The sequence below is a fragment of the Neoarius graeffei genome, chromosome 12 (genome assembly GCF_027579695.1).
Source record: "Neoarius graeffei isolate fNeoGra1 chromosome 12, fNeoGra1.pri, whole genome shotgun sequence".
Classification (NCBI taxonomy): Eukaryota; Metazoa; Chordata; class Actinopteri; order Siluriformes; family Ariidae; genus Neoarius; species Neoarius graeffei.
In genome coordinates, this window is record NC_083580.1 from 7,501,768 (window position 1) to 7,527,772 (window position 26,005).

Below are 26,005 nucleotides of genomic sequence, written 5' to 3' on the forward strand. Positions count from 1 at the left end.
GGCAGACAGCAGAAATGAAACTGAACGGGGCGGGAGCTAGGTTAGAGCAGTCAACGTAAGTTGGCATTTAGAGTGAGGGCACACAATTTTACCTTTCCATCCTTGCTTTAAAATTGTGATTTTCGGCATACACAAATAATGATGGCACAAAATCTGGACTGCTTGAGTCAAGCGAGACCTCTCCTACAAACAAAATTGCATGCAAAGCTAAGTTAACATGCTAACAATATTCATTACATTGTGTAACTATGACCCAGCTAATCAGACAAACGTTACCAAAGTATTTTGCTACATCAATAAACGAAGACTAGAAAGAATAAAAAAGATTTAATAAATAGCCTGATCTTACCTGTGATGAAGTGGGCACTGCAAACCCGCGCATTTTTGATAGTGCTTTCATCCCAGTCTACACGTTTGATGGCTTGTAGCCATAGACGTCGGCGATTTTTTTGGAATGGGTGAGATCCTGCTGGAATTCTGTACATTTTAACCCCATCACTGCTACGATTCTGACACCCGACAACACAACAACTAGGCATTTCTGAGTCTTTTTTGGGTCCAGGCTGCGCGCGCAATTTCCGCTTTCGTATGAATGACGTTTACTGCGAAGGGGTCTATGTAATTTAGATTCTTCTTCAGAGATGTCCACAAACGACCGGCGGTTTTCTCGGCCTACACAGACGGTCAGCGTCGGTGACCCGATCCCAGAAAAAAATAATAACTTACCTTTCAATGTTCAAGCAATGTGATATTGTCTCTGCTGGCCATAATTTGCTGCAAATCCAATTATTCCACCAAGAAATTGTCTTCAATTCGAGTCCAGCATGACCGGAAGCCTTCAAAGCTATATTTGTTGATTGATTCTTGCGCTCTGATTGGCTGAGCTGGACCACATGACCACACCGTAGCATATGTAGTTATGTTACAGAGCCAGGCAGCATACTACAGAGGGGAACTGCGAAAGCCAAGCACACAGACATCTGGAGGGAAATTTCATAAATATTTTACAGGTGTTTTACAGGGAAATAGTTGGTAATTTATTAGCTGAGAATGCACCAGAAGGCATTTCAAAACTTTCTGGGGGGGGCATGCCCCCAGACCCACTAACTTCGCTGCCGCAAATTCCAGAGCTGCCTACTACTTTTATTAAAATTTTTTTTTTTAAGCCAGCTACTTCAGATTTTCTGGAGAACCCTGCTTCTTATTTTTTTTTATTTAATTTATATAACTACTTTTGTCTGTTTTTAAATAATTTTATCTTAATTGTTCAAACACGAAAAGTGAATTCCTTATATATGAGAACGTGTTTGGCAATAAACTTGATTTGGGTTGGTTTTTATAAGTAGCCTAGAGCAGTGTTTCTCGACCAGTGGGCCGTGAAATTTTTTCAATTTGAAGCCAAATACTAAATAGTTCAGGGTGTTGTAGGGTCCCAAATCTGGTACCTGGTTTGTTATATACTTTTTAAGTGGAATAAATACATTTGTGGGTAAATTTAAGAGCAACAAGCCTTTATTTTGTCACATTTAACCCGTGTGTACATGCACACAGAGAGCGAGAGCAAGTGCAGGGGGCTGAATAAATAAATACACTTGTGGGTAAATTATATGGCTCTGTGATGCCTGCTGGAAGAGAAGAGCAGGGAGGACTGGGAATCGAGCAGCTGTGGTTTGTTTACACCCGAAACTAAAACTTCTCAAAGACGCATACAAAAAGCCCAGAAACTCCTATTTACCCGGGCAAAAACAATACAGGATTTATCTTGCCCAGATCTTTAATGCAGCCACATATAAAAAGTTGTTCTCCTCCATGCTCTTCCAGTTTTTCATCTGTATCCCCGTGTAGAACGATATCTACAGCACCAGGTAGCTTGAGATGTCGGGGAACTCAACGGATAGATAATTTTCCAACTCAGAATGAATGAATGACTTTATTTCAACACAATAAGTTGATCAGTAGAGCTGGTGGGGTCGTGCATGTACAGATACAAATACAAAAGACTAAAAATATCCACAGTCTTTAAAAAAAACAACCAACTTAAATCTGTCGATTATCTGTTAATTATCTTCACAGTAAGTTAATTAATAGTATGCATAACTATTGTCTTTGTATTTAGTTACGGCTACAATAGGATCAAATTTAATTCTACTGATGTCAAATTTAGCTAGTAAATTTTTCTTCCATAGGAAAAATCCTTCTTTGTTAGCGTGTAAGGATCTAATCCTACTGAGTGGCTTCTATATCCGCTTCTTTTGAGCGTACTTCTTGGTTTTAAAGGGATAGTTCGGGATTTTTGACATGAATCTGTATGGCATCCCCATCAACAGTGTCGTGCAAACACACTGACTTACCCCTGACAGCATCCTGCGAGTCCAGTTCTTGTCCAGTTTTGGTCCAGGCGAAAGTAGTCCGGCAAGTTTGTTGGGGTCACGAAAGTAAAACGTTTTTCGTCTCAAAACAGTGTGTGTTCAAAAGAGTGATATATTTGCATCACAAAACCGTTGCCAAATAAAAAGTCAGACCTCGAAATCGCTTGGCACTATTTTCTCTCCCTTCTTATCACTGCGCGCTGCCGCCAGGTGACATCCACGGCTGTTTCATTCATTGTTTTAGTGATGGGAATTTCGGCTCTTTTTCGGGAGCCGGCTCTTTTGGCACTTCTTACGATAAGGAGCCGGCTCTTTCGGCTCCCAAACGGCTCCTGAGATTTTATTTTTGATTTAAAGGAATACGCCACCCCCAGGTGAAATTGAGGCAGTCCCTAGAGTTGGATGAGTGAGCCAAAGCGTTTTGTAGCCGACCCAGCCATTGTCCTGATCTGGAAACGTCCCGGTTAGCTTAGCTTAGTCGCTGTAATCCGGTGTGTCCAGATAGCATTGTCGTTGCAAAAGTGAATTAAATAACTCAAGATTTTTTATAATTATTTCTCATGACCTGTACATTCACATCGAGTACACACATCAATGCAAATTAACACGAAGGGATTTACTAGACCAATTTATATCTGGAACTATTTTCAGCCACAGCACAGGCAAAGCATCGCTACAGGCGCAAAGACCCCGCACAGCGCCTGAAAACGGGTGCGCAGCGCCTGAAAACCCGTTTTCAGGCGCTGCGCGGTGTCTTTGCGCCTTCCTTTTCCTACCTATTCCTTTAATTGCTGCAATTAACTAGTTAATTCTGATTCTATTTCTCCTCTCAGTTATAATCTGTCCTGCTTTTGAAAAGATCCTCTCTGAGGGGACAGATGCTGCCACTATACACATCCTCCGTGCCGTCACGTGTGTAAGCCGTGGATAGAGTGCAGCCTTGGTCTCCCACCAGCTTAGCGAGTCTGCGTTTCGCTGTAACAGGGGCTCCTTTGAATGGTAATAGACAACACAAAGACGCAATCGGATACCAACTTTTTTTTGTGAAAGTCTGTCTCTCTCTGAGGCACCTAAGGACAAAAAACTAATTCGGCTCCCCAACTCGGCTCCCACCGAAGAGCAGGCTCCCGTCGTTCACTTCAAAGAGCCGGCTCTTTGAACCGGATCGTTCGCGACCGACACATCACTACTGTTTACTGCTAGCAAAGTTAGCGACAACATGTCTGACTACGACAGCGACGTTGAAAACATTGACTTCATCTCACAGCCAAAGGGATATCTTTATGAACCCGAATATACAGATGAAGAAGTTCGCCAGATGGAGTTAGAACGGGCAGAGAGAGAAAGGGTGGACAAACAAGTGGAAGAAGGTGAAGCTGGAGCCGCAGCTGGAGCCGCGAGACACAGGGTGACAAATGGTGGTGTACTTGTTCCAAATGTGAAGTAATGCAGACAGAGGTGGAGTGCTACTGCTGCCACGAATGGGATCTCATCATGCCACAGATGCAAGACCTTTCAATTGACGAGGAGGCCAGCGTGCCAGCTGTCAACATGACAGCGCGCAGTGATACCGAGGGAGACAAAATATAGCGCCAAATAATTGTGAGGTCTGACTTTTTATTTGGCAACGGTTTTGTGATGCAAATATATCACTCTTTTGAACACGTACTGTTTTGAGAAGAAAAACGTTTTACTTTCGTGACCCCAACAAACTTGCCGGACTACTTTCGTCTGGACCAAAACTAGACAAGAACAGGACTCACAGGATGCTGTCGGGGGTAAGTCAGTGTGTTTGCACGACACTGTTGACGGGGATGCCATACAGATTCATGTCAAAAATCCCGAACTATTGCTTTAATAACTTGCCTGTTTGTTGTACACAAACATGGCAATAAGTTCTTGTGTTAATGGACCAGACTCCACTTTTGGATCATTAATCCCTTTTGACTGAGAATGCCCTGCATGCATGATTTGGCTTCTGGCACATCCATACAGTTTTAAATACAAAACCTGCAATTAAAAACAGTTTGTTACGTCTGCCAAGGAGGTATGTTTTCGGTCGCGTTGATTGGTTTGTTTGTCGGTTTCTCTGTTAGCAACATTATGGAAAAAGTAATGAACGGATTGCTCTGAAATTTTTTCCAGAGGTGTGACTGGGCACAAGTAACAATCCATTAAAATTTGGATCACCTTCTGGATCCCGCATTTTTTTAAAGGATTAATTTTTTCCCCATTGAAATGAACGGGCGCTCGACGCAAAAAACAGATTTTTCCTTCTGTGGGCCAAACCGTAAGGTGTAAAGTCATGAAACTTGGTACACTAATAGAGGAGTGGACCCTGATTGATTTCAAGTTTCATGTTGGTGCGTCTCACGCTCTAGCGCCACCAACTGATCACAGTCTTACATGTGTTCATGCACGTAACTTTTGATCCATATGTCTGATTTTCATAAGTCTGGTGCCGTTGGAATCCTTGCAGCTAGACTATTCCAACGCACCCTATGACGTCATTCTCCGCCTAATTAGATTTTCCGCCATTTTGAATTTTGTCCAAAGTGAAGGTAGTGACCCTGGCCGCATGTTTTGTCCGATCATCACAAAACTTGGCACACATGATCTCCAGTCCATGTCTAATGAATGATATTCGTTTCGCTCTCGTACATCGAAGCGTTCGCCCGTGGCAGCCAATCAAATTCGATGGTGAAGCCACCAAACTGGAAGTGAGCTCATATCACGGAAACGCTTTGACATATCAAGACCATATTTACGCTACGTTCACACTGCAAAGCTTAATGCTCAATTCCGATTTTTTTGTGAAATCCGATTTTTTTGTGAGGTCGTTCACATTAACAAATATATGCGACTTGTATGTGATCCTCAGTATGAACGAAAAGCGACCTAAAAGTGTTCCGCATGCGCATTGCAGGATACGACGACGTCACACGCAGTGAGCATGGCCAGTGTTTACGGAAGTAAAACCGCCCGGTTGCGGTATGATCCATCCAATCTAGCTTGAATAGCTGCATCCCCCCAAATGGAAATCAGCTCCCTAACCTCTGCGTCCTTCCATTGAGAAGATTCAGAACCTTCACAGCCCGAAGCGTCCCTCGCATTGATGTCATGCGCAGGGGCGCAGATACGTTTTTTGAACTGGGGGGGACAAAGCTGCCAGCAAACCAACCCTGATATGCCTGTCAAACTTGTTGTGGGTTACCATAGCAACCAAGCTCGAGCTCGCAACCTGTACAGTCTGCGCAGCTCAACCAACCGAATATCAGTCTTTGTTTTGTTTTATGTGAGTTGTTGCAACTATGTATACACTGCTGTGCACCTCAATAAACCGAATGGTAATTAGTCTTTTGATTTTTCCGTGAGGTTTGCCTTATGCAAAGAAAGACAGCATAGACGTTTTTTCCTCCCTATAAGTGGGGGGGACCGAGCGAGGTGAATTTAAATCTGGGTGGGACTCGTCCCACCCTCTATCTGCGCCCGTGATTATGCACCATGTTGTTGTAACTTTTTTTTGAGAGACCCGCCGCCTACTTCAGCGCAGAATAGTGACGTTTGTGGCTTGTTGATAACATGTAAGTCGGATGAATGCGACCTGGCGGTTCAGACTGAAGTTACATATGAAAAGAGCGGATAGGAATCGGAATTAGGACCACATATCCAAACGGCCTGGGTCGGATTTGAAAAAATCGGATCTGTGTCGTTCATATTGTCAATAAAAGATCGGATACAGGTCACATATGGGCGAAAAGATCGGATTTGAGTCACTTCAGCCTGCAGTGTGAACGTAGCCTAAGTGGCATAACTTTGGACACCATCCAAACTACCCTCATCAAATATGGTGTCATTTGGCCACTAGGGGGCATCACAATTGGCAAAAATGTATTTTGGCTCATATCTCAGAAACGCTTTGACGTATCAAGACCATATTTGTTGAGATGACTTTCGGCAACAGTTCATGTACCCTCATCAAATTTGGTGTCATTTGGCCACTGGGGGCGCCACAATGAGCGAAAACGTGTTTTGGATCATATCTCTTGACGGATTTAGAATTACATCTACATTTTCATGTTTGTGATGCTCTGGGATGTCCCTGTAAAGAACCTTTCCAGCCTGTCATCTCCGTATGAGAATTCGCCTTGTGTCTTGGCCAAACTTTCGTGTGTTGACACAAAACTTGTCGTGTGGGCGTGCGGTCGCCTCTCTTGCCGGGTCGCCATGGCGGCGCATCTGAGCAAGCACGCTTTCGCATTTTCTCCGGAAATGCATTCTAGTTATTATTATTACCTCCGCCAAGGAGGTTATGTTTTCGGTAGCGTTGGTTTGTTTGTCTGTTAGCAACATTATGGAAAAAGTAATGAATGCATTGCTCTGAAATTTTTTCCAGAGGTGTGACTGGGCACAAGTAACAATCCATTAAATTTTGGCGGTGATCCGGATCAGCTTCTGGATCCCGAATTTTTTTTAAAGGATTCTTGGCGGAGGTCTGCGCTCTCGGAGTGCTTTTCTAGTTTTTGTTGCATTTATTTAATTCCTGGGCTCCCATCTGTAACAGGGAGTGAGGTTGCATCCCATTAATGCACTTTACAATAGATTATTAGATTCTAATAGAATAGATGAGCCAAAATAATTGGGGATCTTTTTTAATGGGCCCCGACTTGTTTTAAGTATGAATAGGTGGGCCTCAAAGCAAAAAAGCTTGAGAACCCTGGCCTAGAGGGTTGTCATTGGAGTATGCCAACCTATCTAAATTTGTGACACTCACTAGATTGTAAACTTGACAGAATAATTTGGTATTTTTATACAAAAGCTTTCAATTTCAAAGAAAACCAGTTTGCCTGGAATCATTTGAATACACCTCAGGTCAGAGGTGTGGCCAAAATGCCTGACTATGCATTGTGTGTAGTTTTATTTCTGGCAAATTGTCTTGAAAAATGGTTAGACCTGGCATTATCATTGGACTTGTAACGAAAAGCTAACTTCCCCTGAGCCAACCTGGTGTGCGTTTAATACAGTGAAAGGTTGGGGGAAGTTTTTCGTATTGTAGTCACTTCTGTAATAAATGAAGCCACTGCATGCAGCTGTTTAACAGCTTGTTTGCTTATTCATCAAGGTGCCAGTAAGTGCGACCACAGTGTTGGGCTACATGAGCCCTGTTTATTTACACTTGTACCACAGTGCTATTGAATTCCTGAAATGGCTGATCAGAAGGTGTTGTTTGAGCTCTGACGGACTTGTTTGACAAACGCGGCACATAATTAAGTTGAATAACAAATGGATGTTTGTATTTAGTATAGGTGATCATGTGGGGCCGAGTAAAATTAAGGATTAATTTCACGAGTGATTTCGAAGTTTTGAAAATTGCGACGAGGGCAATTTCAAAACTTTGAAATCACGAGTGAAATTGATCCTTAATTTTATGAGGAACCATATGATTACTTGTTTATAATATCTAGGGCCAAATTCATACTTCGGAAGCTGTTCAAGTTCACATTTGTCATTCATGTTTTCTGAACCAAGACTATCTTGCACGTTTGAATCAGTTTCTAAAGCGTCTTTCATCATGACATGGCGACGCGACACGAGGATTTTGAAAGTGGTTTACAAAATTTTATTGGAACTTCTTTACAAAAGCCATTTTGTTGACAAAATGTGCTAATTTTTGTAACCGTAACCAAGCAACGAACTAGCCAATAGCATTTCAGAAATACGGCCCCGTGTTAAGGAAAAAAATAGCCTGGGCCCACCCATCCTAAGCGTGATGCAACACGAGGGCCTGTTGCGAGCTTAGTCTGGCCAGGCAAGCTATCTACAGCTCTTCCAAGCTCCCGAAAAATCGGGAACCAATCAACTTTGAGCATCTCCAACGGCCCTGGGTAGAGGCGTGTTCAAGGCAGTGACGTAGTAGAACTGCGACCGGAAGCCATAGATTGTTTACAGAATCTATGCCGGAAGCGCTTCATTCACGCTTCCGCATCTATTACGCATAGATGCTGTATTGAAAGCATTCAACGGGAAGTTCTCATTGAAAACGGAGCAAAGAGCAGCCCTGGAGGTATTTATTGAAAGGAAGGACGTTTTCGCCTTGCTCCCGACCGGCTTCGGTAAGAGTTTAATCTACCAGTTAGCTCCGTTGCGTCGCATACGTCAGAGGAAAGAGTGATGTGATTGGTTTAAGCTTCGTCACAGCCTTTTCTGGCTTCGACCAGTAGCAAACTGAGGCATTTCAGGGAGGCGGGTCAACCACGGGCTCTGGGAAACGGTTGGGCTTAATATCTTGGCCAGACCAATAGCTCGTAGAGCTTTGTCGCGTTAGCCAGACTAGGAAAAAAAGCCCTCCTTGATTGACCAATCCAAATTGAGTAATTTGGCCCTATGTATTATAAACAAAGAAAATGCGCATGTAATATGGTAACCTGATGTTTGAAATTAATCAAAGCGAGCTGCATATTTTTTTTTTTTTGAGAAGAAAAATAGAGGCTGGTGAGGGGACAGCGATTCTTTATAGTGCATTTGAAGTTAGTTGATAACAGGAACCTTTCAGGATATTCCGCAGCATTAAACTTGACTATAAATAATAAACAATAGTACCACGTTATTTTATTTATTTTTTTTTAATACGTGCAAAATTGTAATCGTTGGTGAATTTCTGTTGTGTAAAAGGATTTAAACCACTTTGGTATGTGTGGTTGTAGGAAATTGATCAACTCCAGAGTGATAACGGTAACTGCTCTTCGTGCCGTGCTGCATTACACCACTGCATCATTGATTTTCCTGTAACGGCTCACTGTGTGGTGTTTTGTTGCTTCCTTGCAGCACGGTGGTCTGCCACAATGGTTGCGTGGTACACAGTGAGACCTGAAACAGAGAATAAACAAAGTGCGACTGTTTTTCCATTCCTGTAGGCCTACATTCAGTGTCCGTCCTTCGCAGGGGCAGTTTTGAAATGCCAGCGAAGATCAAATCTGATATAAAGAACAAAAGAACTCTATGGTCATGCTTGTGTAAGCACAAAACTGCACACAGGATGGGTGGAAGAAACCGATAGCAAGCCAGAAGGTTTTTTTTTTTTAAATAGGAAGGTTAGAAATCAAACATTAGAATGAAAAATGCTGTTTTGCAAGTGCACCAGTAACAACAAAAGGTTGCGTATCACATAAACAGATCTGTTGTACTCTGAAAAGGTAGGTAGTTGGTAATTATCCAATTGCATCCGCCTACTCCGGACTGTTACATTACGTTAATCCGGGTCCAGTTTGCCCTTCCGGAGCGTATAATTCACTTAGTGCGCCAGACAATGTAATTCATGGCCATTTTTGAGATATTTGACTCTGTTGCCATGGCGATGTGATGTAGGCTGAAGAGCAGACAGCACAGGCCTCCATCCACCGAGTGGCATAATCGGGTTAGTTCAATATGACTGCTCGAAATACACCGCATACTCGAATAAATGGCCTCATCTTAGGAATACAATATAAAATCACAACGTTTTTATTTTACAATTAAAGCCATTTTAGCATTTTCGAATAAGTTATTGACATAACGTACAGGTGTTACGATTGCTAGGCTCTTTCACAGACATTCGTAGCTTGAATTTTAATCATACCATTAAAAGCGTAACTCACGTTTGACTCAAATGATCCAATTTGTTGTACGATTTTTAAACATGAATAAGCCAGCCGCTTTAAAATGTATTCAGCTAAAGTACAGTACTGTGCAAAAGTCTGATGCGCATGTAAAGAAATGCTGTAGACCAAAATGGCTTAAAAATAATGGGGGGGGGGCTATAAGCAGTAAACCATAATAAATGAAACAAAGTCAATAAATAAGTAGTCTGAGGTCCAGTGAGTGCAGTTTGATAAGGAAATGAGCTGTTGGTTTTACTGAGCATCTTCCAGAACCAGACACAGTTCTTCTGGACACTCTGACTGTCACACTCGCTTCTTCATTTTGCACCAAAACCCAGCAGCCTTCTTTTTTTTTTTTTTTTTTTAATCTGAAAAGTGCTCTCTTATGGAATATGCTGCTCGGATAAATTTTTTTTTCTTTTCTGTAACATTTAATTTTGTGCTGGAAAATGAATGAACGTTTGGAACGCTAAAATGTTTTCGTAATGTTTTGACTCTATAATGTAGAAGTCATAAAATAGGGGGCGTCGTGGCTCAGGTGGATAAGGCGCCATACCATAAATCCGGGGACCCCGGGTACGATTCCAACCCGAGGTCATTTCCCGATCCCTCCCCGTCTCTCTCTCTCCCGCTCATTTCCTGTCTCTGCACTGTCCTATCCAATAATAAAGGTGAAAAAAGCCCAAAAAAATCTTCTCATCTCATTATCTGTAGCCGCTTTATCCTGTTCTACAGGGTCACAGGCAAGCTGGAGCCTAGCCCAGCTGACTACGGGCGAAAGGCGGGGTACACCCTGGACAAGTCGCCAGGTCATCACAGGGCTGACACATAGACACAGACAACCATTCACACTCACATTCACACCTACGGTCAATTCAGGTGGGGTTTACATTAGACCGTATCAGCGGATCATCAGATTAACGTTTTTAAAAACGATTAGCGTGCACACAGCAACGCCAATACACGATTCGCGTGCACACAGCAACGCCAATACACGGATACGCTAATCACATGACTAATTCGGCACGTAAGTTGAAATGTGTCAGTGCGGCTCATCGCTTCCTCCTCAGCGGCTGCGCTCCAAATCACTCCGCCCTGAACAGCGAGTGCCCTCTGGAGGGTGCGCACTCCGGCCCTGCGCAGCTCACAGAGCGCGTGAGTGAAGTGCACGAGCAGTGATTCGGGACTGAGCCGCTGTGCACAAGTCACTTACCACTTGCAAGTGGAAGGATGGCAAGCCTAAAGACAATCATAACTACACAATGGGCAGTATTTGCATCAGTATTTGCAGTATTTTCATACTTTTATACTCTTTAATGAAAGGTGATACAAGGCGGAAGTCCGCGCCGTTTTTCAGCAGTCGCGTCACATGACCAACGCCAGCGAATCAGGAAGGTGGATGTCACAGTGACGTTGTCCAATGACGACGCCAGCTAGAGCTCAGCACAGCGTATCCGCGTATTCTCAATGTTTACACAGCACCGGACCAGACACGATCTGGATTGAATACGTGGACCCTGGCGGATTCCCGTTTCCCCGCGTTTCCAGCCGTTTTAATGTAAACGGACAATGCATCCGCGAAGAAAACGAGACAGATACGGTCTAATGTAAACTTGGCCTTAGAGTCACCAGTTAACCTAACCTGCATGTCTTTGGACTGTGGGGGAAACCGGAGCACCCGGAGGAAACCCACGCGGACATGGGGAGAACATGCAAACTCCACACAGAAAGGCCCTCGCCGGCCATGGGGCTCGAACCCGGACCTTCTTGCTGTGAGGCGACAGCACTAACCACTACACCACTGTGCCGCCCACCCAAAAAAAATCTTTAAAAAAAAGTCATAAAATAGAAATCTATAACAAAGTTTGTATGAAAAAACAGGGGACATCACAACCAGACAGGGCCAGCTTTAGAGGCGCGTGTCGAGCATTTCTAAACTTATCTCGTGCTTTATTTGGCTTTCTGTTGGTTGGCATTTTGTAATTTGACCTTGTGGGCTGTAAAGTATTTCCCATCAGGCTTGGAGCACTGGAAGAAGTAACCTAACATTTAGAACTAGTCAGCCTTGCTGTAACTGACCTGCTGATGGTCTGAAAGCAGATGAAGAGCCTGTATTTAATGCTCAGTATTGCATGTTTGAGCAGAAAGGAAGGAATTTTCTACTAGAGCTGAGGGAACAGTGCAGCCACTATAACAATGGTAACAAAACCCAGCTGCCCTTTGGCTCACTTCCCAGATCTCTTTTGGAAAGCACTGGCTTTTAATCATGTTTGTTTTCAATGTCACAAGCTTGACTTTTTTATCCTGACTGTCTTTCCATCCTTTATTCAAGAGCAGGTTATTGTCTGCAGGGAATACCTTTTAATGAAGGAGTAAAGGATTTGTTCACGTTGCTGCATGTGTTGTAGGAATTTTGGTAAGTGTTTGGTTGAAAATTAAAAACCCTTCAGTAGGTTCAGCGAACCATTCCTTTAAAAAGTTTTAAACATTTAATCATGTTTTTATGTCACTTTAGATCATTTTCCAATACAAGTCTGCTTGTGAGGAATGTGAGCACACTTGCTTGTCATTTGCTAGCCTTGATTTATCCGATAGGAATTTATTAAAGATAGACAAGTTAGCACTTAGCATGGGTCTGTGGGAATTTAGCAGTGTGCAGGGACTCGCATTTGATTGTAGGTTTATAGCTGAGAAAGAATGAATAGATAAAATTAATATTTAATATGTATGTGTTATTTACCAGCTGGGAGGTCCGTATGGTGAAATACTGTGACCAAGGTCTTGAAAGTACTGAGCGAGGCCTTCTGGGCTGAGGTCAGTATTCAAGTAAGCTGGTAAATAATATATTTTTTTTCTTTACCAAATTCTAACAGAAAACGAGAGCGCCTGAAAGGGAAAACCGAGCCAAGCCGCCATTTTGAATCCTCATTCATGGCTGTAATGCAAATGGCTTCCTCCTCGGTATACAAGTGCACTTCCATGGCAGGAAAAAAATTACATTTTGCCACCTATGTAGTCCCCTATTTATACAAAATTGAGTCATTCAGGATTCAGCCATGTTTTTGCTCGGTGTTAGCAAATTACAGGTTTTTAGCTTTCTCCTGAAATGTTTTCTTTTATTTCTTCTTCCTCAGGGTCGTAAAACTCGCTCTCGCTGTGAAGACTGTCGTTATCGCTATCCATGCTGTAAAATTAATGCTATTCTCCTGAGAAATGCCGGCAAAAATGTATAAGATTTTTGATAATCTTATAAATAAATCTTATAAAAAAAAAGATAAATGTTGACAAAAAATGCTACTATGTTTGTTGTTGTGAACGAGCGAGTCGCCAGAGGTCCGTAACTGGGGTCTGTACCGTAGGATACGGACCCGCTTGCCAGCCAATCAGAGCGCAGGATTTGATGAACACCGCAAAAAAAAAAAGTTATTCCACAAAATTGAGCCATGTATGATGAGATTGAGTGGAATAACTGTTTTATTCTATCCACATTCACTGGATTTTGAGAAGCAGAGCACTTATTTTTTGCAAATTTAATAATCAAAAACTTTATACAAAACGTCCGACCAAAATCATTTCTGCTTAGAATGTAAACAAGCCAGGAAAGTGACAAGCAATTTGTGAAAAATGCAATAATAATTCTTGAAAAATAAAAAAAGATGCATTCTTACCATCAAATACTTTTATTCCATGTTTTATTACCTTCCTCAAAAAGAAAAAAAAAAGCTTTTATTCCATCCTCGGTTGGTTCAGCAACACGCGCCACCATTTTGTTTTTCTCTACTCACGGTATATGAGCTGGTAGCCTAGTCGTAGAGTAGCCAATCAGTGTGTGTGATTGCTCATATCCAGTGAATGTGGATAAAATGATATCCAGCCATTATCTGTGGCCATTTATCCTGTGCAAGGTCGCGGGCAAGCTGGAGCCTATCCCAGCTGACTATGGGCGAGAGGCGGGGTACACCCTGAACAAGTCGCCATATCATAGGGCTGACACATAGACACAAACAACCATTCGCACTCACGGTCAATTTAGAGTCACCAGTTAACCTAACTGCATGTCTTTGGACTGTGGGGGAAACCGGAGCACCCGGAGGAAACCCACGCGGACACGGTGAGAACATGCAAACTCCGCACAGAAAGGCCCTCGTCAGCCACTGGGCTCAAACCCAGGACCTTCTTGCTGTGAGACGACAGCGCTAACCACTACACCACCACCGCCAATAATATATCTGTATAAAGTTTCATGTTGTAAGTGGTTGAGGTTTTAACTCGCCAGATGTAACACCCTTTTTAGAAAAGCCTATTTTACCACTTGCGCTGAGACTCGTATGGTGGATGTTTCATAGAAAAGGAATTTAAAAGTGTGTGTGAATGTTTATTTGGTGAAGTTTTCTGTAAGGAGCTGTTTTTTTTTTTTTTTTTAATAGCATTTTGGAAGGAATTTCCTGTCTCAAAGCTTGTAACACAAAGTAAAGCTTTAAGATTTCCAACACAGGAGGTCAGAGATCACAGGAACTAGCTTGTTTTGTGGATGTTCCGACACTGGCAGATCGTTTTAGAGGAATAAACCCCTTCAGGATGTAGTTTTGGAAAATGGTTTACTTTGGAGGAGTGGTAATGGAAACTGTTTTACATTGAGCTGCATTACACGAAAGAAGCTCCAGAACCAGAAAGAGAAGCACAATCTGTGCTGAATTATTTCTTCCCAAGCAACTGCATTCTCAACACACGTGGAACCCATTTTGTGGTTTTAACCTGGGAGACTGTGGTTCCTTGCGAATCTTTTGCTAAATGCTTGAATGAGACTAACATAGAGTCTGATAGACTTTTAGACAGCACGAAGCACACTCACTACGTTTACATGCACATAGAGAGAATCGAATTTCTGCCGTTGCTCGACTGAAATCGAAGTTCAAAATGCCATGTATACACCTTAATCTGGCTGAAATTGAACCGAACTTGATTTCTCGGAATCGAGCTACACGACCTAGTTTATGTGATTTCTGCCGAGCTACTTTGTGCATGTATACCCTATCGAGCTAGTTGTCGAGCTACTTCCGGGAGTGACGAGACCACAAGCGGGAAACACAACAGCCTCGGTCGGCATGACAACGAATCATGACAACGGCATGAATCTTTTCTTTTTGTGGCATTGTTTGCACTGTTAAAATTTAGCTCACTTACTGTATCACCAAATACATCTGTACAGCTGTTGCATAGCTGTGAATTGTGTACATAAACAAGTCATTGTATTTGTGTGTGTGTGTGTATGTGTGTATATATATATATATATATATATATATATATATATATATATGTATATGTGTGTGTATATATATGTCCAACATCTGAAGAATGTCAATAAAAACAATTGAACTTTTTGTGTGTTTATTAAGACATAAGTTAACTTGTAAGCAAAAAAAAATTTTTTTTTGTAAGCAAAAAATGGACTTTAGAAAAATATTATTGTGCAAAACAAGTTGTCTTACAAAACAGTGGTCTGCGCCAGACAGTTTGTAGCCATAGTCTGTTAGAGCAAGCCTAACAGCTTGAACACGGAACTGCTATTGTTGCCAGATTGGGGGTTTTAAGTGCATTTTAGCGGATTTGAACATGTTTTGGGCTGGAATACGTCAGCAGTATCTGGCAACACTATAGCTCTTCTTCGTGACGACAACAGGAAGTGTACCAACACGATGGGGCATGTAGCGCCACGTGTGGCTCGGGTGCACAATGCACCTTGCACAATAGCCCAATTTCACTTGTGCATGTAGGATTGGATTTCTCTGGCACCCCTGCTGGGACCCTTTGCTCGATTACCAACAGCAGCTCGATTTGGACGTGCATGTAAACGTACTGACTGTCTTAGTTAGTGTTATGTCTGATCCAGTTACACCCAGTGCTTTAGTGTAATTAGACTTATTTTTAGTTGTCATGTTCTGATGATGCAATTTACTGTAAAATCTCAAGTCACTTCCAGTAAGTGTTCAGTGTGGTGAAGGTGGGTTTATTCAGTTTAAAATAAACAGGAAACCCTCTTGTCTAACACAGTTATGCATCTGTTGAGTTTGTCACAGGTTCTGCTGAGTATTAAGTTGACTAACAGGCATGTCTTTGTTTTCTGTTTTTGTATCTTTGTCGTCTTGTGTGTCGTCATTATCCTGCAGGTCTTTTCTTTATACTGCCTTGTACAGACAGCTTCATTAATGTTGACATGCGCACCATTTCTTTCGACATACCCCCTCAGGAGGTGAGCTGTATATGTATGTGTATGTATGTACAGTATATGTATCCATACCACTATAAATGAGTTACAAAAAAAAAAATTAGTGTTGTTCATTGATAGTGTAATTGCTGGCAAACACCACCATGTGATTTGATTAATTGATTATTTTCCTGTAACAGCACAACAGTATTCAGCACATTTACCTAATTTTTAATGACTCTGTATCAGTTTAATGTGTTAGAACAGGGCTTTTCAAAGTGTGGGGCGTGCCTCCCCTGGGGGGCGCCAGAGTTCTTCAGGGGGGGCGCAACGTGAGGAAACATAAACCAGAGTAAGTTACTATTGCAGACATTTAGCGAACTTCAGCTAGCCTTTGCCAGAGACAAAATGGATCGATTTTTAGTACCTAAAGCTACAGTGAGTGAGGAGACAGAGTCTGGGCCAAGCAAAAAACCAGAGCCTCCAGGATTTCACGATGTTGCGATTCAACCAATCCCTGCGAATTCAGGGCGGTGTTGCAATTATATCCAATCACCGCAACCTTCCCGCAAATTTGACCAATCGTTGGCGTCGTCTTGAGGTGACGTCGACAAACTACCTTCCGCCTTACTTCCGTGTATACGTTCAAGAGAAGCAGCATGCGCACAGTGTTGCCAGATTGGGCGGTTTTAAGTGCATTTTGGCGGGTTTCGAACATATTTTGGACTGGAAACCGTCAGCAGTATCTGGCAACACTGCATGTGCGAGACAGTGTTTATATAGGCTTAAATTCTGTTACTGAAAGTGTGTTATATTTACAGTGAAGGACTGTGTGCACTTTACATTATTTTTTTACTTAATACAAGAAATTAATGGATGCCAACATTTTTGCCAAAATGGTATTTTATTTTCCATTGTTTAGGCAGCTTCAGCATCATACTGTGAGATTCTGTTCAAATTGTTTTTTTTTTTCTTCAATGAAGCCTGAGCCATTTATTAGTACTAGTATTAAATAGTGTTTTTTTCTTACATGAAAGCTGAGGCATTTATATTATATTTTAAGGTAACTTCATGTTGTTCTGTGAGGTTCTCTGCACTTTAACTTTTGAACCAACAGGTGCATTTGGATAAGTAAAGCCTATTTTTCTGCATTTTTGTAGTCCTGGTAATCTTTTATATTGGTAAAGTTGTTTATAGGACCATTTCTCAATGTCTGTTTTTTTTAATCAATAGTTTTTCAGTAATAACTTAATATTTAACATATCACTCAATTTTAATCACAAAAAGAGAAAATCGCAACAATTTCTCGCAACTTTCACTTCCTCCCGCAATGTAATCTCAACAAAAACCTAAAAAACACCACAACCTTCATCGCAATTTTTTGGAAAACCCCCCGCAACATCAGACATTTTAGCCGCAACAATCACAAAAAAGGCCCGCGGAATCCTGGGGGGACTGAAAAAAGAAGGAAGTATGACCACGATTATTTAAAGTTTGGATTTTCATGGACTGGATCTGAAGATGCTCCACTGCCACAGTGTGTTGTTTGCCAAGAGGTGCTAGCTAACGATGCTATGAGATGTTTAAAATGTGTAAAACAAGATGTTTTAAAAAGATAAGCACAGATGTTTAAAATGTGCAAAAGAAAAAAATGTGTACAACAACCATTTTTTTTTTTTTTTTTTTTTAAATATGAATGGAACATTAAGTATAGCAACAACAAAAATTGTGAGGGGGGGGGCGCTGTTGTTTATTTGCTCTCTGAGGGGGGGCTGACTCTCCCACACTTTGAAAACCCCTGCTTTAGAGGATGAGTTCAGGCAGGAGAAAACTCACCCTGGATAGTGGGCCGCCATTTGTCATTATGACCCATCCATTGTGCGTGTGTCCGTCCGTCCTCAGGTGCTCACTAAAGATTCGGTGACAGTGAGTGTTGACGGCGTGGTGTATTACCGTGTGCAGAACGCCACCCTGGCCGTTGCCAACATCACCAATGCAGACGCTGCCACTCGCCTCCTGGCACAAACCACTCTGAGGAACGTTCTGGGCACCAAAAACCTGTCCGAGATCCTGTCTGATCGTGAAGAGATCGCCCACAGTATGCAGGTAAGATATTCACACACACGTTGTGGTCGATTTACTTACTCTCAAGGCCAAGTCTCAAATCAGCGGCTTTTAAGTCCAAGCTGAGTTGAAGTCATCTCTCTAGATAGAAATGGTCGGCTCTGGATACCCTAAGGAAGCGCGATTAGTTGTTTTTCTGTAGCTTATTTACAAATCAGTGTGTCCAAAATACAGTAATAGTATTCAAGGACTCTATGATCAAAGTGTAAAGACAAATATGGTCAGCTTGCTGCATTGTACACGCCCACTTTAATAGGAGCAACTGCACATTCATGCAGTTAGGTAATCAGCCAATCATGTAGCAGCAGCACAGTTCTTATAAAATCATACAGATACAGGTCAAGAGCTTCAGGTAGAGAGAAGAAGAAGAAACCTTTGTTTGTCACAAGCGCAGTGAACACACACAAGTGAGCAGCGACCACATGCACATACCAGAGCAGTGGGCAGCTATGCTACAGCACCCAGGGGAGCAGTTGGGGGTTAGGCGCCTTGCTCAGGGGCACTTCAGGCCATGGCTGCCCCATGTTAACCTAACCGCTGTGGAAAATGTAAATAAAAACAGACCGTGGTGATTTGCAAATCATGGAAACGCAGCAGTCCACACAGAAGCTGATGCAGGACATCAGTTAATGCTCACATCAAACATCAGAATGGGAAAAATCGTGATCTCTGTGATTGGGCCAGATAGGCTTTTCAGAAACGACTGATTTGGGAATTTCACACATACAGTCTCTCGAGTTTACACAGAATGGTGCGAAAAAACATAGAATGACCGTTCACTAAAGGCCTCTGCATGCTCTTGCGACAAGGCTTTCGCAGATAGCTTTTCGCAGACAGTTGTAATTTATCGTTGAGCGGGGAGTAATAGGCGTGCGCGATGTTATTCACCGCCACAACGCAAGGGGGCGCAAAGTCGCGAAATCGCTAGGAGTAGTTGGTGGGTGTGGTTAGTGGAGTGTTTATCCTCCGGTTACTTATAATGACTAGAACTGGAGTCGTATAGATGTACGTACTTCCTCACTTAACCGCTCTTCGTGCTGCTCCATCTTCGCTCGTGTTTTTAAAAATGGCGGTCGTGAAAACAAACCAAACCGGGAAAGTAGGGAAGCGGAAGTGCGTGTACAGCGGATGTAGAGTGGACCAATCGGAGCCCTCTTGTCTACGACGCTGTCTGCGAGGCTTCTGCGGTGGTCACAATTTTTTTCGGAGGTGCGCGCAGAGCGTCTGCGAAGGGGGGGAGGCTACGCAGACGCCATCTGCGACGCCATCTGCGAGGACTGTGTTGTCAGCATAAATTGGCCTCAAGAGGTTAGAAGAAAATGGACAGATTGGTTCGAGAATTTTTGTCAGGAAGGCTATAGTAACTCATATAATCTCTTTTTACAACCGTGGCGAGCAGAAAAGCATCTCACCGTGCACAAAACGCAACACTGAAACTTGAAGTGGATGGGCTACAAGAGCAGATGATCACATTGGGTTCCAGTCCTCTCAACCAAGGACAAGAATCTGAGCATATCATGGACCCAAACTGGACAGGTGAAGATTTAAAAAAAAAAAAGAAAGGGGGGAAAAAAAAACACTGGACCATTTTACAGTCTGTAGTATATAAAATGCCCTGATCTCATGATCTCGCTTTCTGAAAACGTTTTGCATTTGTGTAATTCGAGATCCTTTTATATTTAGTTATTTTACTCGGCTATTTTGGATTTTAATTTGTAGCCAACGGCTGCTCTGCCACCCTGTTGTTGTTGTTGTTGTTGTTGTTATTTTTTTAAAAAAATGCCAAGTCTAGTGTTCATCATTTTTACGTAAATATAACAAGTGAAATAAAAATGTCTCTCTTCTCCAGTCCACTCTGGATGATGCGACTGATGACTGGGGCATTAAGGTGGAGCGGGTGGAGATTAAAGATGTTAAACTGCCCCTACAGCTCCAGAGAGCCATGGCTGCTGAGGCCGAGGCTGCAAGAGAGGCCAGAGCTAAAGTGAGAGACACACACACACACACACACACACACACACGGGGCAGGCTTGATTCAGAATATTTGGACACCCTTTCTGCTTTCCATAACGTCCATTCCATGAAATTTTACATTTTTAATCATTACTGTTTGTTGATTTCACTCGCTTAAATCCTTAAACCTTTTTTTTTTTTCTCTCAAATACCATACGAAGCTATAGCCTTAGTTCAGCAGCCATAGATATCTTTAAAAAAAAAATAAATCCCAAAATATGAGTAGAATACTGCTGTTTTTATTGCGGAGGTCTTTGTTTTCCTTCGTGGTTTTAACACAGGAAGGCAAAGACAACAGGATGTGGACTTGCCCTATCCTCAGTGTACGTTTTACTCCTTATATTTAGAACATTCTTGGCTTTATCATTCTCCCTTTTGTCAGCCTGTTGCTCTCAAAGACCCTTTCCCATAGCCATGGAGTACTATGTTTATAGGAGGCTACCCAAGAAACCACTGTTAAATAAATAAACCATGAGCAGCTGACTCAGGGGTCAGTAAAGGGGAATAGAGTAAACTAGGAATGGTAAGGGAATAAAGTAGGAAATAAAACACTCGTACCATGACTGATTATACCGCAGCGATTTGCAGGTTATAGTATCATTTTAATGTGGTGGACCCTCTCAAAGTTAATGAGAGAAAAAACACAGCCTGTCGTGTTACTGAGAAAGTGAAATGAGTAAACATGCATGTTCTGGAGACTTTCCCCACGATGGAAAACTTACTGACTGTTACAAAGCACTGACCCTAAAGACCTACTTACAGAAAACCACTTTACTATAGCATTGATTCTACATTTTATTTTATGACGTGCTGTTATAGAAACCTAATTATATTGAGTTTTATCCTACTACTACTACTACTACTACTACTAATAATAATAATAATAATAATAATAATATATTTAATTTATGTAGTGCCTTTCTGACACCCAAGGTTGCTTTACAAAGAACAAACAGAAACGCCAGAATAATGATTAACAGACAGGCCAAAAGCGTTCAGACACTACACTCGGTCCACGCGCGTTGAATGGACGAACGCAGGTCATGCATGGTGGGTCAAGGCCGTTGCAAGGGAAATCCGCCGTTCAGACTTTGGTCTGGACCTTTGCTACAATCCGACAAGAAAACAAACCCCTCAGTCATACAAACGCAGAAATAAATGAGAAACAAAATGCTCCAATGAGATGTAGCAGTTAAAACGCACACAGTTTACTCTCAACCAGAAATGGGAGGAAATCCCATTATAACAATTCCCCTCACAGGATCGGTAACATGGGCGGCACGGTGGTGTAGTGGTTAGCGCTGTCGCCTCACAGCAAGAAGGTCCTGGGTTCGAGCCCCGTGGCCGGCGAGGACCTTTCTGTGCGGAGTTTGCATGTTCTCCCCGTGTCCGCATGGGTTTCCTCCGGGTGCTCCGGTTTCCCTCACAGTCCAAAGACATGCAGGTTAGGTTAACTGGTGACTCTAAATTGACCGTAGGTGTGAATGTGAGTGTGAATGGTTGTCTGTGTCTATGTGTCAGCCCTGTGATGACCTGGTGACTTGTCCAGGGTGTACCCCGCCTTTCGCCCGTAGTCAGCTGGGATAGGCTCCAGCTTGCCTGCGACCCTGTAGAACAGGATAAAGCGGCTAGAGATAATGAGATGAGATGAGGATCGGTAACATCTGTCTAAATCTAATTTATTTAATAAATAATTAAAATTATTTATATTTGAAAGGAGCTGCAGGTATGCCAAAGACGCATCAAGAACACCTGTCTGTCTTGCTGCCTCTCTTCTCTCTCTCTCTTGGTCTCTGTCTTTCTTTCTTTCTCTCTGTGTATGTGTGTGTGTGTGTCTTTCTGTCGTCTCTTCTCACTGTGTCTCGTTCACTTTCTCTGTGTCTGTCATCTCTCTCACTTCTGTCTCTGTCTCTCGCTCCCTTTCTTTCGGCTCTGTCTCACTGCATATCTCTCCCTTTCTGTCGTCTCTGTCTTCTGTCTCACTGCATCTCTCTCTCTCCGTTTCTGTCATCTGTTTCACTGCATATCTCTCTCGCTCCCTTTGTCGTCTTTCGCTGTCTCTCTCTCGCTCCCTTTCTGTCGTCTGTCTTCTGTCTCACTGCATCTCTCTCTCTCTCTCTCGCTCCCTCCCTCCCTTTGTCATCTCTCACTGCGTCTCTCTCTCCCTCTCACTGCGTCTCTCGCTCCCTTTCTGTCGTCTCTCTCACTGCGTCTCTGTCTCGCTCCCTTTGTCGTCTCTCTCTTGTTCCCTTTCTGTCGTCTCTCACTGTCTCTCGCTCCCTTTCTGTCGTCTCTGTCTCACTACGTCTTTCTCTCTCAGGTGATCGCCGCTGAGGGAGAGATGAACGCATCTCGAGCACTGAAGGAAGCCTCTATGGTGATCGCCGAGTCTCCGTCTGCGCTGCAGCTGCGCTACTTGCAGACCCTCAACACCATCGCCGCTGAGAAAAACTCCACCATCATCTTCCCCCTGCCGATTGACATGATGCAGACGTTCCTGAAGCACTGAGCTGCGTACGCATCATATATATACACACACTGATACAAACACACAGCTATACACTTCAGATGTAATGCACGTAAATACAGAGTAAATTACACATACACAATCTAAAACACACACACACACTCTTGCTGTACTGCAGTGATATTTTTACCACTTGAAGTCAGTGGTAGTCTGACAGCAGCATCACTGATGACTGTTTCTATTAGGGCTGGGCGATATGACAAAGATATATCACGATACATGAAGGCATTTTGTTATTTAGTTATCAAACTGCCAGTAAAGCAGGAATATTGCATCTAAAAATAAACCTTTAAATAAGTCATACAATAGTACGTTATTTAATGTCTACACAAGTGAATAAATACAAAAAGGAAACTGATAAAAATGATACCTAAATATTGTATAAACATAGTTAAACACTGAAATCTGGAAGAAGTAAAGACTTTGCTGTTCGGTGTTGATGATGTTCTTTCAGATAACCCAGCCCTAATTTCTCTGTGCCTGTTACTTTCTCTGACGGAGCTGCTCTAACAGCCATATCTATCCTTAGAAAGCCTTAACCATAAATGTTAAACATACACGTGAATTTTATGCACATTTAGCATTTGGTAATGTATGTACTCATCTGCTGCCTCCCCCCCCCTTTTTTTTAAAAAAAAAAGGTTTCCTAATATCTATTTCGTATTTTCTTACATATTTTTAAACATTAAATTTAAAAGAAACCTGATATAAGCATCTTTGGTTAAAGGTTCTCATATCGAGCTTATTAAACGCAATAAATAGAGATTAAACGCCAGACTGGCGTTTTGTATATTCATGCTGATCAGTTTTTTCAATTTTCAGCGGCAAAATCGTTCACCCCATCCTTAAGAGATTGCGAGGTTGAATCTCGACGAAGCCATAGATATCCAAAATTGGCCACGCTTTCTGGGTGGGAGGGTCGGCACGCTCTTTACTCTGTCAATCACAGCGACGCCGGTTAACAGCATGCAGTTATGAGCTCGTGTATGCAGAAGAGGGCCGATAGCGCTTTCCTTCGAGCGCGTTGTGCTTTATGCAGCATGAGCAGGAATTTGATACAGGATGCACTTGGTTGGCTTCACGTGTCTTGGAGGAAACACGGACGCTATTGTGGGTGGGAATTGTCAGGTGACCAAATTGGGGGGGGGGGAACAATCCAATATTTAAAAAAAAAAAAATTTAATTCTGTTCTGTGTTTAATAAATAAATAAATTACTTTCTGCAATGCTTGACAATTTTCAGTTGTATTCACTTTCACATTTTGTTTTTTGACGTTTGAATATTTTGGTTCCAGGAAGGAATACAGTTCAGCTGTTCAGTATGCGTTTTGTGGACATTGCTGCCATTTTGTATTCCTGTTTCAGAGAAAATCACTAATGTGCCATAGTTACTGTTCAATATCATCTTGTTTGTTTGTTTTTCTTTCAGCAGGCCTCAATTCATACTCCTCGACACCAGTTCTGCTCTGGTATTGTATTGTATGGAATTGTACCGTGTCCTTCATCTTAAATGTATGTAAATGCAAATATATCAGAATCATTTACCTCGAAGTCTGTTTTTGTTCGCTACAATCCAACCCGAGTAAACACATCACACGACTTGGAAATGATGCACAGAGCAGTTTTATTGTAACAAATGTAAAGCTGTTTGGTATCTGTGTAACAGGGTTTAGAAAACAGAAGCAGCAAAGACTGGAATCTGTCACTACAGCACACAGTGTTGCATTCTGGAAATGTCTCTCTCATGCTGTTCCAGGATGACGCTATTCTAGAGGCATGGAGACCACCGGAGGCCTGTTCTTCAAAAGAGGATGTCAGTTTTTCTTATTCTAACTGCAATTGCCAGCGACATTTAGAAATATTTTATGATCTACACTACGTTCAGACTGCAACCTGAAACGACCCATATCCGATTTGTTGTGAAATCCGATTTTTTTTTTTTTTTGTTAGGCCGTTCACATTACCAATTATATGAGACTTGTATGCGATCTCCAATATGAACGGAAAACGACCCAAAAGTGTCCCGCATGCGCAAATTGACACGTAATAAGCACATCTACGTAATACGTAAACAAAAAAAAAAAAAGCGCACTCTTTAAGTTTGCAAGTAAAGCATGGAGATGAGGCGAGGCGAGACCTGGCGATGTGGTTTTTGTGGCGGCGGCGGAACTCGCACAATAATCTGATTAATGTGGGCAGCAGACTAATGAGACCGAAGGTGTCAAATTACTGGAAATTTCCAGAACAATCTTATCTTGTAATACAGGATGGTTTAAGTTATAAATCAGTTATAGAAACTGTTTTATTTAATCAGGCTAACAGATCAACATCCAGGTCCCTACCAAATCCACCATTAGCTTGATCAATTCTATAAAAGTCTATTTAAATTCTGAAAACTGTACAAATGTTGTTGTTTTCCACCAAAGAGGCGGGATTAGCCAACGCAGAATAGTGACGTTTGTCTCTTGTTGATGACGTGTAGGTCGCATGAATGCGACCTGTCCGGTCAGACTGCAGTCGCATGTGAAAATAACGGATATGCATCGGAATTAGGACCACATATCCAAGCGGTCTGGGTCGCATGTGAAAAAAATCGGATCTGTGTCGTTCAGATTGTCAATAACAAATCGGATACAGGTCACATACGGGCAAAAAAAATCGGATATGGGTCGTTTCAGGGTGCAGTCTGAACGTAGTCTTAGTGCTTTATATAGAAAATCACTTATTACTAAATGTATTACACAGTTACTGGAGGTCATGCAATTGATGATAAAAGCAGTTTGAACAGCTATAGCTGCTTCAGAATTCTGCACGACTTAGTATTAGTATGCGTATGTCAGACCAAACTTAAACCAACAAATGGGCACAATTTCATTAGCGCAAGTATCCTGTAGCTGCACTGAACTAAACTCCATGTCTGATTATAGCCTATTTATAAAGCTTTTTCGCAGCCTCTCCAGACTTCTGTTGCCAGTCAGTGACTTAATATTTTTAAGTCTGGATTTTATATCTATATCTGCCGTTTCCTAGTATAACAGGAGCATGGAGTTATCCCAAAGCAACTTAATCCACCTAAAATAATCAATTTCAGGTGCTGTTGAAAAACCAAATCTCATGGAATGATCATGATT

General features: G+C 42.2%; 1 protein-coding gene across 3 annotated transcripts in view; it reads left to right on the top strand.

Moving 5' to 3' along the window:
- Positions 1 to 24,425, top strand: part of stom (stomatin) — a 65,127-nt gene extending 40,702 nt beyond the window's left edge. For 2 of the 3 annotated variants that reach the window (XM_060935445.1, XM_060935447.1), the window contains 4 exons: positions 16,174 to 16,256; positions 18,114 to 18,317; positions 20,185 to 20,319; positions 22,669 to 24,425. In XM_060935445.1, coding sequence (XP_060791428.1) covers positions 16,174 to 16,256; positions 18,114 to 18,317; positions 20,185 to 20,319; positions 22,669 to 22,857 — 611 coding nt within the window. In that variant the 3' untranslated portion in view covers positions 22,858 to 24,425. The remainder of the gene's footprint in view (positions 1 to 16,173; positions 16,257 to 18,113; positions 18,318 to 20,184; positions 20,320 to 22,668) is intronic. The other variant, XM_060935446.1, reaches the window with a different exon arrangement.
- Positions 24,426 to 26,005: the final 1,580 nt, after the last annotated feature.